At 40.7% G+C, this 15,005-nt stretch overlaps 1 protein-coding gene across 3 annotated transcripts in view; it reads right to left on the bottom strand.

Annotated features, from left to right (window-relative positions):
- Positions 1-15,005, bottom strand: part of GRIK1 (glutamate ionotropic receptor kainate type subunit 1) — a 173,126-nt gene that overhangs the window by 58,323 nt on the left and 99,798 nt on the right. For all 3 annotated transcript variants that reach the window (XM_082076399.1, XM_082076400.1, XM_082076401.1), the window contains exon 4: positions 9,394-9,575. In XM_082076399.1, coding sequence (XP_081932525.1) covers positions 9,394-9,575 — 182 coding nt within the window. The remainder of the gene's footprint in view (positions 1-9,393; positions 9,576-15,005) is intronic.

Genomic DNA, 15,005 nt, shown 5'->3' with positions numbered 1-15,005 from the left:
CATTTACTGGTGGACAATGGAAATTGCAGGGAAAAGTGCTTAGGTGTGGGTTTTTTTGTGTTCTGCATTACCATGTGAGGACAAGACACTGGGTGAGTGCTCATTGAGATAAACCAGGGGAAAAAAAAAAAAAAAAGAGAAGAAGAAGAAAGCTTCTATAAATGTCTTTTGTTCCACCTGGGGAATGCAGGTCTGCAGGAGGTTGTCAAAACAACCGGTACAAAAGGATTTCTGGTCCGGATTAATTTTCCAGAGTCGGATGTTTTGAAGGTCTACACAGTAAGAATGGCATTTAAATGCATACGAGCTGGACAACTCAGGCAGAAGAGGAAGAAGTTTTTCTTCCCAGCCCTCACATTGTAGAAAACTTCAAGAGGGAAGTGTTTTTTTCCCTCATCCTCTCTCCAAAAAATCATTGGGGATGCTTACGTAAAACATCCCTGATGGTGTATAACAGGATGCTCCACAGTTTCAGACCAGCATCACCTACACTTGTCGCTGCATCCACACACACTCTTACCATGATGAAAGCATTTTGCCCTCTCTGGAATCTTGTGAAGAGGAGGAGAAATTGTGAGCTAGAAAACTCCTGGAGAATTAATTATCATGACAGTAACACAGACGAAGGTTAAATGTTATTCAATCTTGATCCCAGTAGAGTAAGCGTCTGCTATTAATAGTATTTTAGGACACTTATAGCAGTGCCTGAATACCTGTTTGAAAGACAGGGGGAAAAAGTGTGATTTGGCTTGCCAAAATTCATGTCAAAAGCCTCTGAAAATCAGTTGTGTGATTGTGTATGGCAATTCATCACATAAGAAATGGGAAGAACCTGAACTTTCTAAGCTGTGGTAGATAATAAGAACAGCTCAGAATACAGAATACAGAATACAAACAAGGAATCCATTTCCAGGCACAAAAAATCAAGCCAGAAGGCATTGAAATGCTCCACTGAATTTTCATGTCAAAATTGCCTTTTTCTTTCTTATTTTAATAATCCTATTCCATTTCTCAGAGTTATTTTATTACCTACAGAAATGAGCGATCTAGCAATCTTGGAGACTGATACTGATGTTAGTCCCCTATTTATGCACATTTATGCACAACTTTTGCATTCTCTGTTTCCCAGCTGACCTGACTGAATTTAGTTCTCCTCCCTGGAGCCACTGGATTTGTGCCTAAGGTCCCTGCTACGGAAGGTGTTGCCAGTCAGGATTTTTCTGATGCAGGTCTCTTCAGCTAAAATTGTATTGAAATAACCCAATTACTTCATACGGGATGCCTGGATGTTTGGGAAGCATTACTTAGCCATCCTGCTGCAGCTATGCTGATACTGGTATCAAGCTAGTTAATCCAAGGTAGCCCTGTTATTGCTTTCCTCACAAACCCGAGGGCAGTAGCCTGAGAGGAGTGTTTGCCTCCTGAACACAGTTTTGATTAAAACTTTTTATGAGAGTATTGATTCCCAAGTAATGTGCTATAAACAGAGCTGTCAGGACACACGCGTGCCTGTGAATAATAATGATCTCAAAGTCATGCTAGAGGATTGTCTTTGAAAACAAAATAGAATCAAAATCCCTGAAAACCAAAGGCAGTTGTATGTAAAGAGTGAGGTTCATGCATCAATGTTATCTGCCATTACCAAGACACAGGTTCACAATGGCAACTGCTGGAAGGGTGCCATGGATTTGCCAAGGATCCTGCACCCAAAGGCTCCATGAGAGAAGCTCATTGAAATTCTTCCAAATAAAGTATTGCAACAGCCCAGGAAAGCTTAATCAACATGTCACTTTTGTATTTTCTCTATTAACGATGACTCAATTAAGATACGAAACCACAGAGAGCTGGAAGCAAGCTTGTAAGTGTCACACGCACATTACTAATGTCCTTGTCTGTTTAAGGAATAGGAGTTGATGCTGCTTCTGTCCCAGGCTGAGCCCTGATCTGCTGCTGAGCTCTGCCCTCTCATTGAGCACTGGTCACAAGAGCAGGCTTAACTGGTTGTCCTCCACTCTGACAATCATTAAGGCAATTAGTCAGCAGTTACACAGCACTTAGGCATTGCTGCGACATGTTTGATCTGTTGAGTGACCTAAATAGGGTGCTTTTTATTTATGGTTTGCAAATACTTTGTGATAATAACTTATGTTTTAGTGTAACATGGTCACCTAGTGAAATTCCCAATGAAGGAAGATTTGATGATGATACCAAATGCCCACTCTGGAGGATGGTATTACAAAAACAGAAGATGAAGACAAGTTAAAGCAAAAGCAAGAGGAATGCTGAATAACATGCTGGAGACCCCAAAGCATTAATGACTTGGATGCTTCTATTAGTGTAAATAGGAAAGTTACACTTGTATGCTCTCAGCAAGGACTTGTCTTCTGCTGTATGTTTGCATCACAGCAGATACAGGGAAATAATCTTCTAGGGACTATCAGGAGAGACAATAATAAAAGCATGTTAGGAGCAAAGACTTCTTTCAGGTTGGGACACCTCTGAAGCACCTGACAAAGCAGCGGCACAGGCCCTTCCCGCAGCGCAGGTGTCCTCCTCACTAGAGAAAATGAGCTGAGTAGCCCAGAGGAGAGAAGGCAAGGCAACAAGATTGGTTTATCTGTATAAAACTGCTCATAATAAACTAGAATGAGATATCATTACACATTCCTATTTAAATAACTTTGCATGTAATTATTTAAATAATTATGCATCTGATATAAATGTCCTATTTAAATAATAACAGCTTTTACTTACTGTGGAGCTTAGATGAATATAAACTAGTGAAACCAGGCTAAAATATTCTGCACTCTCCTTGCAGATCTCCTACCCTTCCTGGATTGTATAAAATCTGTTTTTCAGCCAAACTAAGATATGGATGGATTACGGATTATCCTGTCAAATAAGATAAAGAGACTTCCGTCTCTAATTATTCATTTCAGATCAGATATTTGGGCCTTGTCTTTTGCAGACCTGGGGGTCATGACCTGCAACGTGAATCTGAACAAGTATGAGTGGTCAAAATGTATATGGCAAGTGGATAGAGACTGGATAAAAATATTCTCTGTATGTCTGTACATCTCTCTGGACACTCTGTTCCTGGCTTGCATCACATCCCAGCTCTAACCCACATTTGTTCATCTTGTAAAAAAACCACCACCTCATTCAGAGCTAGTGTCAGTCTTTCTTCAAGGCAGACTGAAACCAGAATGATGGTGAAGCGTATTGGCGGGAACTGTATCAAATACTTTGCTTGCTTTCACTTTGCTTTTTCTTCCGTCATGCTATTATTTTATTTCATGACCATTGTGCATCTCACGATCCAATTAATTAGTACCAGCACTGTTTTCTAATATCAGCATGATATACCATCATGAATAAAAGCCCCTCTGCCTCCTTGCCTTTCAAGTGTTCAACATAAAATGTTTATATTGTGCTTAGTGTTTCCCTGGACTCTTTATTTGGACATGACTTAACTCACAGGAAATCTGCATCCCACTCAGTCACAGCAGTGGTCCAGCTGGAATGGTATAGAGTTCTTCCAACGTGGACATGAGCCATTTCAAGAAACGAGATATATTCTGTAAATACTTCACTAGTACTGGAGTCCAGCTGGAAGCAACAGCCATAGCAATGGGGCAGCTCAAATGTGTTGGCCCAGGGTCCCTGTCAGCTGTGGTTGGCTCCTTCTGCTTCCTGAAGGGATCCCAGGGAGCTAAGGCAGCAGCTTTACCTTTCAAACTTCAGCATAGACATCATCTCACAGTTTGAAAGACTGCTTGCACTTGTACCACCCAGTGAATCCTCGAGGGAAGCAAAGAACAACCCCGTGTGCAAGATGTAGCATGGATGGCACAGCATTGAGCTTATGCAACTAGTTTAGCTTTCATCTAGACAGCACAGCTAACAAGAATACAGAAGCAGAGGTCTCGGCATAGTGCAGCTGTGATGTTACAAAGTAAAGATCCCAAAAGCCTGTGTTTATGGTCTGTACTGCTGTATCTTCAAATTTAAGAGTAAAGCTTCCAAGGCAATGGACACATTTACTTCCATAGAGACCCACATTTAGATTTGGGAAGTGAAGCACACTGCCATATTCCAGGATGAATTATCACTGCCACACCATTTCTGTGCCCATGACCTTTATGGATGTCTTAACCCATGCGTGTCCCAGTGACCAATTCTCTCACCATCTGATGCCATTCAGCAGTAAACAGGTGGCTAGAAGAAGATGTGTCCCCATCAACAACCCCTTTATAAAATCAATAAGAGAGAGGAGAACCAGTGAGGTGAGGATGTCTCTGCTTTTCACCTTGGGACTTGGTGGCATCTTGGGGGATCTGCCACTGGTATTTCACCAGCAGCAGTGAGAACAGTGCTAACCCTGTCTTTTCTTAGCAGAGAGTGGGCTTCAGCCTACCTGTCAAGCTACTAGGAGGAGCACACGTAGAAGCTGAAGTTTTATATTCTCACATTCATTATTGTATCTGGAATGTACACTATGGTGACAGTTTTCATACTTCTGTAGGAACTGAATTAATTATTTTGCTCTTCGTCTGTCACATAGTGAAAGTGAACATAGAAGTCTTTTTAAGATTCTCTATGAGTGTCTTAAACCTGATTAAATATACAGTAAATTTCATAAAATTTATTTTAGAGGTGTGGAGGAAGGAGTAGATAATTTAAGGCTAATAGCAACAAAATTTATGAGAGACGAGTTTGCTTAGCAGTAAAATCTATGTAAACTGTTGGTGTGTTAGAAGAATAAATGGAAGGTTAACTATAATAACTTAACCTGTTGAACTAAGCTCCTCATACTAAAAGGCAATATCAGATTAAATACAGTACATGTAGAACATATTGGAAGATTTGTGCATGAAAGAGATTGCAATTTGCAATAGCTAGATTTAACTGTCTTGTGGGATTGCTTACCTAGTCTAGACAAAACATCAAATCTCTGTCCACAAAATATTTCAGGTGAATGTTTTAACCACCAGATTTTTCCTTAAGAAAGTGTTCCCAACTTCCTTGTGTAAGGGACTCAGTCCTGCTCATCTTAGGCAAGTTTAGAGGGTGCCTTATTATCTCTCACTGTTTCAGGAATGTCTATTTTTAGGCTTGGAAAGGAGAGAGATACTAGGCACCCTTGGAGCAGAGGAGGACAGGTGCTGAAGAAGTCAAACAGGGAGGCTCCTAGGGAGCTTAAGCAGATCCTGAGTAAGACTCTCAAGATCACAGTTTTACTCTAAAAAAGCCATTGCTGCACTTAGCTCCTGTTTCTGGCATCTAATTCTCTACTAGATCTCACCCCTCGTCAGATGATTTTGTCAAGTCTTTATGAGCTTTAAAGCTCCAGCAGAAGAGGTTTCCAAGTAGGCTATGGGAGTGATGGACCAGCTGCAACTTTTTCCATCAGCTCTGCTAGTGTAGTACATCTTTTTTGAAAACCCTGCTGGCATCACCTCCTGGTTTAAGTAATTTTGGAATACCCTGATCCCTGTGGAGCTGGTTACTTTGGGCAGCAGAGCTGCTGGTTTGGGTGGCTACCTGGTAGAGGCAATAGACCTGGAAAACTCCTTTAGCCACCGTGCACCCATCGCATAAGGTTACCAATCCTCATAAGGGAATATGGAGAGAAAATTCAAAGTGACTATTGGAAAAGGCAGCAATTACGATTGCAATCACAATTTCCTCTTGTTCCTTCCAGACCCAGGTGATGAGAGGGCCAGGTATCATTAAGCTGGTTGGGGACTGCGAAAGCCTGGGCTCTCTGCAACATGTCAGAGAGAAGGCGAAATGTGTGAGTTTAGGGAACAGGTTATTCAGCTGTGCGCAGACATTGTATTTTGTCTAAATTAGGTTATTGATTTGCCTGTTTTTGTTGTGCACAAGAAAGAAGTGTGGCTCAATGGTATTTTAGTTGAAGCTATAAATAAGCAAAAGATAGTCTAATTAAAGAGAAGAAATATGTCTTTTGTGCTGTTTTGTAAACAACAGGTTGAAGGAGGCAAGAGGTCACTTCCCCCAGTCCCACAGCCCAGTAATGCTGCTACATCAGGTTAACTCCACACTCCCCAAACCAGCTCCATATGCTGACTCTTTCAGGACATAATTTTGAATGTGTTAAATCTTTCCCTCCCCTGAAGAGCTTTGCATCCCTTTTCCTCCCTTCCTGGGAAACAAGCTGTGCTGCAGCCAGTGCCCCTGACCACTGGTGTGAGCAGCCCCTGCTTGCAGAGCCGTCACTGCTTCTGCCAACCCTTCATGGCATGGGTGCCATGGAAGGAGGGCAGAAGCTTTCCTGCTCTGCCTGTGCCTTCAGCTCCAAGGCACTGCTGGCAGTGTGCCTCGCTTCCCTGCAGCAGGGAAATGCAGCCAGAGCGGGTGAGAGGTGGCCTCTTGCCTCATGGGCCTCACAGGCTTCAACACTGTCTACAACTACCTGAAAAGAGGTGGTAGCATGTAGGGTGTTGGTCTCTTCTCCCAAGCAGCAAGTGACAGAACAAGAGGAAATGGCCTCAAGTTGTGCCAGGGAAGGTTCAGGTTGGATATTCGGAAAAAATTCTTCACAGAAAGAGTTGTGAAGCACTGGAACAGGCTGCCCTGGGAAGTGGTGGAGTCACCATCCCTGGAGGTGTTTAAAAGACATGTAGATGAGGTTCTTAGGGACATGGTTTAGTGCTAGAGTTAGGTTATGGTTGGACTCGATGATCTTAAGGGTCTCTTCCAACCAAAATGATTCTATAATTCACAGACCTTTGTGCAAAGTTTTTTTTGGGAGGGGAAACTTGTAAGGCTCAGAGGGTGAAGAAGACACAGGAACCAAACATAAGCCATGGTGGGTATGTACCTCTGTGACTCTGCTGCAGTTTTAATCTGTAAAATACCTTCCCCACTCCAACCTGCTACAAATCTCTACTTCCTTTATTTATCTTCTCCTGTATGGGCTATTGAACAGCTACCACACTATTGTAAATACAGTAGGCAGACAAGAAATTGTTCCTTTGAGGACAGTTTTAGGTGACTGGGCTCTGATTCCTACCCCTATTAGAAATCTCATGTATTTTAACAATTATATGCATTTTTTCTGTAATATCTTTAGGATCGTTTACAAAGTCAAAAATATTATCCACTAACATTGCAGAGTTTTCTTAAAATAATTTCTATAATATTCTCTTTAATATCTTGTTTTCATTCAGTGTAAAATTATATAGGGGTTTCTGTGTGCAGTGATGAGACCGTGAACCACAGGACTTCATGTATCACAGCTAACCTACAATCAGATGAGTCCCACATGAATTCAGAGCCCTGCACACCTTCTCATTTCACAGCTGCCTTTGACAGTGAGGAACTTCAACACCTGAGTTACTGCTGCCAGCATCTAGATTCAGCCACAGAACTGTATCATAGAAAAGCCATTTTCCCTTTCTTTCTAGCCTATATTTATGTGGCTTCTCTTCCCACAGCTCTGACCCACAGGTGTACCTCTCTTAATTTTCCTGTTTTCTTCCACACTGCCTTTCACCATCCTTCTCTGAGTTCTTAAGGCATTGGAAAGAATTATGTATATCTGCAGCCTGTCAGTTGTCTCCCCGATCCATTTCCCACACAAACAGTTCTGCCACTTTACCCTGTCTTAGTGCATCTTTTAGCACTTTCTCTTCTTTTGACACTAAGGTTATTTATTTTTTTTCCCCACAATCAGCCTGATATTTTTGAATCTTTGTGCCTCCTGCAGTGTGCCAGACATCTGCACTTTCTTCTTGCAGATCCTTGAAAATTCGTGTTGTCAGTTTAACTCTTCCCCCACAAATCTAACTTTGGAGCAGCTTGTTCCTGCTGTCATGTTTTGATGTTTTTGGACAGCCCTACAGGGACCAGAGTGAGAGGACAGCAGCTCCGCTGTCCACCCCCCTTCCCAACCAATGCCATTTTCTAAAGTGCACTCCCCATCACATGAGAGAGCAGCTGTTTGATTGCACACAATCCCCTTGTTCTTACCTCACATTCCCAACACCATGCCCGCATCTGGCTTTGCTGTAGCTTAAATACATAACTTGAACTGAGAAAATCCTAACATTTAGTACTGGCCAACTTTCGTGACAGCAATAAATCTAACTTTACCAGCTCATGGGTTCTTGTGTGCTGTTCTCATCTGTGCTGCATCTGATTTAGGACACCATCCTGCACACCTGTATTCATAGGATCAAGATTTTCCAGTCTGGAGAGGATGGTTTCAGGTTCTGCAGACTAATGCAACCGGTGAGTTTTCTCACTTACTTTGATACAGAACGCAACTCCGCATAACTTAAATATTTCAGCAAAACATTCTGTGATGGAATCATAGATTTCAACCTTTATGGGACAGCCCATATCTGTACATTTTGATCATTGGAACCTCTTTAATGCTCTTCTGCGATCAGGGTTTCCCACTGACAGTAAAAACAAAACCACCTCATACCCAAAATTGCGGCAAAAAGGGAAATATCCTTCACAACATATTAGTTGCTTGGTATTATTGTCTTTATGTCAATGAATTGCAGAGGACAGAGCTTTAGACTTTGTATAGCAACATATAGTAAGTGACAACAGTAAATTCTAGATTACACTACTCTTTGTGTGTCCCTGGTAACATCCCAGCCCATTAACATCAGGCTTTCTGGCATTTGTCCTTGCCTTGCATGACTGCCCAGCTCTCACACTTAGGTCAGGGCTACGTCAGCCTTTGCACAATAGCCTCTCTTCTTGTTTTAAAGTGTAAGTTTTGCTTCTGATACTCTCTCCATCCTGTCTTCTTGCTGTACCAGAGTTTAAAACGTAATGAGGTAGTGCCAGCAGACCAAATCTTGCTTTGTTACAGGGATGTGAATGCAGAGTTATGCTTTTCTGCAGAGGATCAAATTCCTGTAGTTACTGTAGGCAGTGCTGAACCCCTGATGTGCAGCCTCTGTGAAGGCAATACCTCAACATTAGCCACTCCATAAGCACTCCAAAATGGGCCTTTTTTTTTTTTTTTTTTCTTTTTTTGTGGTGGGGAAGACATAAAAACTCTATTGATTAAACCAGGAAAAGTTAAAATAAAGGCAACAATCTTCCAAGTCAAGCAGAACATGAAGTGTTAAAAAGAAATGCATGTTTCCTTCTGCAGGATACTTACGAGTTTCTCTTCAGACATTGGTACTGCTGCTGGTCCTTACAGCTCTGTGAAGCCCTGAAATCCTGTTGAGTGCTGAGATGCTGCTGCGAGTTTTGTAACAACTTCTGTCCTTGGTATTAGCAAGCCTATCACATAACTGGTAAGTGCATTCAGTTTTAATGTTTCTCAGAAAATGAAAACCAGAGAGGCTGACAACTTTCAGGATATAAAATGAGTGTTTTTTCACCCCTTCCTCTTACCTGCTTAAGGATTTCTGCTGCTGTTTCATGTGAGCAATCAAATATCACGTAGAACTCCTTGCCCTTCTTCATTTCCTTGAGTAAAGGCCTGGCGTCTTTATTCCCAGAGGGTAGTTGGCGGATTTTGATTTTAATGTTGTATCTAGAAGGGGCTTTGATGAGTTCTTGCAGGCGAATTAGACCTGAAAAATGATACGCAGTTGATACGCAGTTAATACAACTAACCATTCTGTGCAATGAGTGTTTATTGTCACTTAAACAGGGTCTCTTGTCAGTCCCAACATATTTCACACACCCAAAGGATAGTTGTTAGCTTCACATTGGCCAGCCTCCTAATATTGTTATAGCTTTTCTTTTTCATGGTTATACTTGGCTTCAGCTTCCAAATATTCTGAACTGTATTTTTAATTGGTTGACTATAGGGTATGTCTGCATTGATACTATATTGCTACAGTTTATTGTAAAAAAAAGATATAATGCTTCTTCCCTGGTAGATAATTATTATTTCAATATTAAACAACAAGAACATAAAACTGAAGAAATCTCCTTACTAACTTTCATACCTAATGGCAAGCATGAGCAGATGAGGGGAGATAGAGGGAGAAAAATATTCAGTGGCCAGCAGCCTCCATCATGGCTCACTTAGAAACCAGCAGTTAGCCTGAGTGGCACTTACCAATAATTACTCTTATTAGCCATTCAAATGGCTCTCATTGGCCTCATTTCAGCATACATTGCAATAGTCTGGAGGAGGAGCCTTGAATTTTTCTTATCATCATTATAGAGACAAAAAGCCTGAAGACATAGTGACTTGCCTGAGGTCACTCAGCCAGTATGAGATCTTATGAAAAACTGAAATATTTTGAGATCCACACCTGTCAACACAAGAACACGGTTTCTAAGACTATGTCTTTGGCTGGTACAAATCTACACGGCTTATTTGAAATCAGTGGAGCCAAACCAGTTGACGATTTGTCCAAGTATTTAAACACAGTGTAATTCTACTAGCTAATTCAGCACTCCTATGTAATTTGTACTGCCTCCAAAACCTAAGAAAGACAGTTAAGAGTTCTTTGAGGTGTGTGATTACAGCCTTTCTCATTATCCATGAATATAATTTACCCACAAAAAACTCATGATCTCCTGCTGAGTGAAAGTAAAAGGCTGCTTTAAAAAATGTGCATAGAGAGAGAGAGAATACAGGCAAGAAGCACTTCTTGAACAAAAATCAATCAAATTTCTAATATGAAAAACCTTATCGCTCTCCTGCTGGGAGTGGGTATATATTTGTCATGTGCCTGAATGTCCTTGGTTGAATGGTCCAATGGTATATATAAAGCAAGATGAAGCATCACTATTGCTTCTGAGGTTAGTGAGTGATTACTACTTTGAGGACTGTTGGCTTTCACTCAAGTACCAGTAATGTGTTTTGGAAAAAATAATCTTTTTCTCTGCCTGCAATTCCGAGTCTGTTCTTTGCAGTTTTTCAAGTATCAACAATTAATATAGAATATTAAGCATCGTGAGTATTCAAATGTAAATTACTGCATGTGCTGTGAGATTGGAGCCTGGCTGGAAGCCAGCCTGTGTAAATATGAAACAATTTGAGCTCATTATTGTGAGAACAAGGCACATGCTTCCAACACTGCCTAATAAGTAGGGGAGTTCATGTAATCTGGCTGTAAAGCTATATCTTGGTTGTCCCATGCACTTGTGTGTTCAGCCCTGGATCGCAGTGCCTTGGCCAGTATAATGAATGGAGACTCTAAGAGGGAAACCCGAGATCTGGGAGGACAAGTTCAGCCTTCAGGGAATCTTGTATCTTACCCGCAGCCTCAGACTGAGTATTGGTGTTCCTCTTTCCAGCAACAAAAAGTACTGAAGGGCAAGTGTGGTAAAGAGTAGAAGAAAAGGATTTGCCCAACCACCTCCATCTCCTTTTTGGGGGAAGAAAAGTGCTGTGTGCTTTAAAATGTCTACATCAGTTACATGAAACTTGGACCTTACACTTCTCATCACTTTCTTCTGCCACATGAAGTGACGGTAAAGCCTAGCCACAGTGTACTGAAGAAATCAAAGCAGCAGTGAAAAGAGCTGCAGTTATTTTTTTTGCACAACCAGGAAAAAGCCTGGATCAGCTGTCCGCCAATATAATTAATAGCACAGGGAATAACCATCAGAGCTCTCCTTCCTCTTCTTCCTCATCAACAAATCCAGACTCTTGGACATGGTACCACCAAGTCTTGATTTGGGACAACTCTTACAAGTGAAGTGTTTAGCCTGACCTCTACAGGGAGTGGGGAGGACCTGGGCAAGTACACTGCTCAGGGCAGTCACTTTTCTCTGGCTTGGTGAGACCACCTGGAGCTCCATCCACAACAGGCAGGAGGCGTCACAGGCTGCCCATGAGGTTGGGAAGGGAGTAGCGGGCCAGACTGGGAAGGGCTCAGAAGTGACACATCCTGGGCATCACCTCCCTCCCTGCCAAGAGGGTGATGTGACCTTCACACAGACACAGGACTGTGCTGGAGCAGGAACTTGGATAGGAAAGATGATGTAGAGTCTGGTCAGGTGGAAGCTGCGGTGGCTGAGCATGAACGGAGAGATTTAGCCAGTCCTACTGAGAGGAATGGCTCAATTTAGGGCTTAAAAAACCATACATATATAAGGACAGAAACCAGGCTTGTTTCACTAACTTTCTGGGTCTACTGTCTGTGTTCTGCTGCCTTTTACTTAGAAATCTAAACACTTTCTTCTGTTCATTTGGAAGCAGGGTTGAGAATTTTCTCTATTGTTGAGAAAGTGTCTTGTGGTCTTTAACACTGATGGATTCAGTAAGTTTTGGGGTTGGATTTCCTACTGCAACTAGTGGTTTGATCAAGAGAAATAGTTTGCTCTGACGCTTGAGTAAAATATTAAAATATGTGACTGTCTTTGAATACTTAATATAATTTCATGATGTCTAGAACTACTGCAAGTTGTGTGTGATATGTTTAGTTCAAACATGCTTAACATAAACACAGTGTTTCAAGAGGCAAATAATAATGCATGCTGGCAGTAAGTGTGGTAGTGTGTGTTGAGAGAAAGTATTCACCTCTCTATTTCCCTTTTTTAAAAAAATTTTAAATTAAAAATATTTATAGGTAATAGAGCCAGACTTAAAGCTGAAGAAATGCTTTTACTGCTTTTGTAATTCTTTTTATTAGAAAACTGTGTTAGGGTTAGCAAAATTAGATGTTTCTTGTAACTGCAGTTCAAAGAAAGCAAATTCAGTAAAAACTCAAATTCTGCCCTGTACAAACTTACTGAACAGATATGATGAAAATATTTTGATCTCCTGAGCCTTAAACCAATACCAGGAGAGCAGAATAACAAGTGGGAAAAGTCAGGGATTCTTACAGAAGATGAGGAATTTGATGTAGTTGCCCTTCTCAGCACCTGGTAGGTTAGAATTATTGAATTCAGGGTAGATAAAAAGCAGACTGAAACCTGTACTGAAGGCTGTGTTATTCATTTTGTTTGACTTCTTGATAACTGAGACAGTCATGTGTCTGGTACAGATCAATGTGCCAAATAACAAAGTGCAAAAGTAGGATATTGGAAGGGATCTATTTCAAACTGCTAAATTAAGCCAGAGAACAGTATGTCTACCCAGTTCTAGCATGTGGAAAGATAAACCATAATTTATGGTACCTAAGTTTGGGAAATGCATTCTCGATGTATCATGCAGTCTATTGCAAGGCTTCATTAGATCATCTTTAAATTTCAGGATACAACTTTTTGTCTTACACAGAGGCATTCCACTTGATATAAACTAAGTCTTTTTTGAAACCTTGATGAAAAATAGAGAGTAATTGATAATCAGAATGAAGCACGAATATGGCCTCGGGACTCTGAATATAACATGGATTATGCTTAACATGGAAAAAAGGAGCACAGTCTCAACCTGAAAAATAAATACAATTGCTTAGCAGTCTTATTTTTACTTATCATTTGACAGCTATAGACATTAATGAGCAGGATAAGAATTTCAGGAAAAGAAAACTGTGAGGTGTTTAAATAAATATTTACTCTATAGCCAGAAGTGATTAATTTACTTTCAAGAAAGATTACTTGGGCTGGAAGTCATCTTTTGACAGCACAGTAAGGACAGCAATTAGAAATCAAAATCAGCTCTACTATTTTTAGATATATTGAAGTCTAAGAGACAAGAGGGTAAAAATTTGATAAGCTCAACTCAGGAAACATGAAGCAATTTTACAAATGTATTTTAGGAACAAAAAACAAGCTGTATAACTGCTGTATGTCCCTTTGGACAAGACAGTATAATTGTTTAACACGTTGGTTTTGCTACCATTTAACATGATATTTGATGAGAAGCAGAATGAGTAAATACGTCCTATTCCAAATATAATTTTAGTACTCTTGGTTGCAGGTTTTCCAGACCTGCTTACATAAAATTTGCTTATCATTTACAGTCCTGTAGAGTCCACTCAGTATATTACTAACATTCAACAACTAATATGATAAATATTGGAACACTGAATGAATTCTAGAAGACTTGAAAAAAGTGCTAATGTTTCATCAATATCAGAAAGGGTATGTGAGGTAACATAGAATGGCTTATCCTAGTGAACACACTGGCCAAGCTAAGAGTAAAGCTGTTATGGTGGTAAAATGCTGAAGAATGAAAACTTGGGACTATAATTAAGAGAGATGTTAAGCTATCAAGGGAAGAGAGCTCTGCATCACACCAAATGCCTTTGTTTGGTGTTACAAGTTCTGTTGACAAAAGTACCTTCCTAGATGTAAAGCACTTGCCCCTGGGAGGTGTCCATCTTCATACATCATAAAATCTGTTCACAAAAAATGTGGGACTATAAAATAATCATTTGCCAGATCTCAAAAAGCAGATGTTAGTGGGAAAGCCTTATTAAACAGTGGAGGTCTGTGAAGGCTGCTGCTAAGCCATGCAGACATTTGTAGTGCTCCTGTCTCTGTACGCGCTTCAAAATCATTGACTGGAAAAAAGTTATGGCTGAAAGACATTTGGATGGCAAAAAACAGCAACATGGTAAAAGGTGTTTGAAATAAGGAGGGTAGGAGGTTAGGCACAAGCGATTTGGATCATTTAGAAGCATGAGGTCACTCAAATGAGATGGTTTTTTTAACATGGCTCAGTCCAGACTTGTGACGGCATTTCCATTGATGGGTGTGTCCACACAGCAGTGAAAAGTGTAACAACAGGAGGTGGGCAACTACAGCTTGGCAAACTGGCACAGTATGTGGCCTCCATGCTGGAGCTGGCTATAGTGGCACATGGGCTTGCAGCAGTGCTGTAGTGTGAAGGATGAAAGCAGAATTTTCCACACTTAATCTACAAAATAGACTGTTAACAAGGAGCAAGGCTAATTTCAACCTGAATAACCTGGGCATGGATCACTGGAAGTTCACTGTTACAGCTATGAGTTCATTGTTTCTTTAGGACTGGAGCTGTTCTTCACATACAATTAGTCTTTATAGAAAAAAAAAGGTTAATATTTTTTCCTCTTTAGTGTAACAATGTCAAACATGAGAGACAAGAAATAAAAAGAGCTTGAGCTAAATGGCGT

This window comes from Streptopelia decaocto, assembly GCF_964273445.1.
Source record: "Streptopelia decaocto genome assembly, chromosome: 1".
In the NCBI taxonomy this organism is placed as follows: Eukaryota; Metazoa; Chordata; class Aves; order Columbiformes; family Columbidae; genus Streptopelia; species Streptopelia decaocto.
This window is presented reverse-complemented; position numbering and strand designations above follow the sequence as displayed.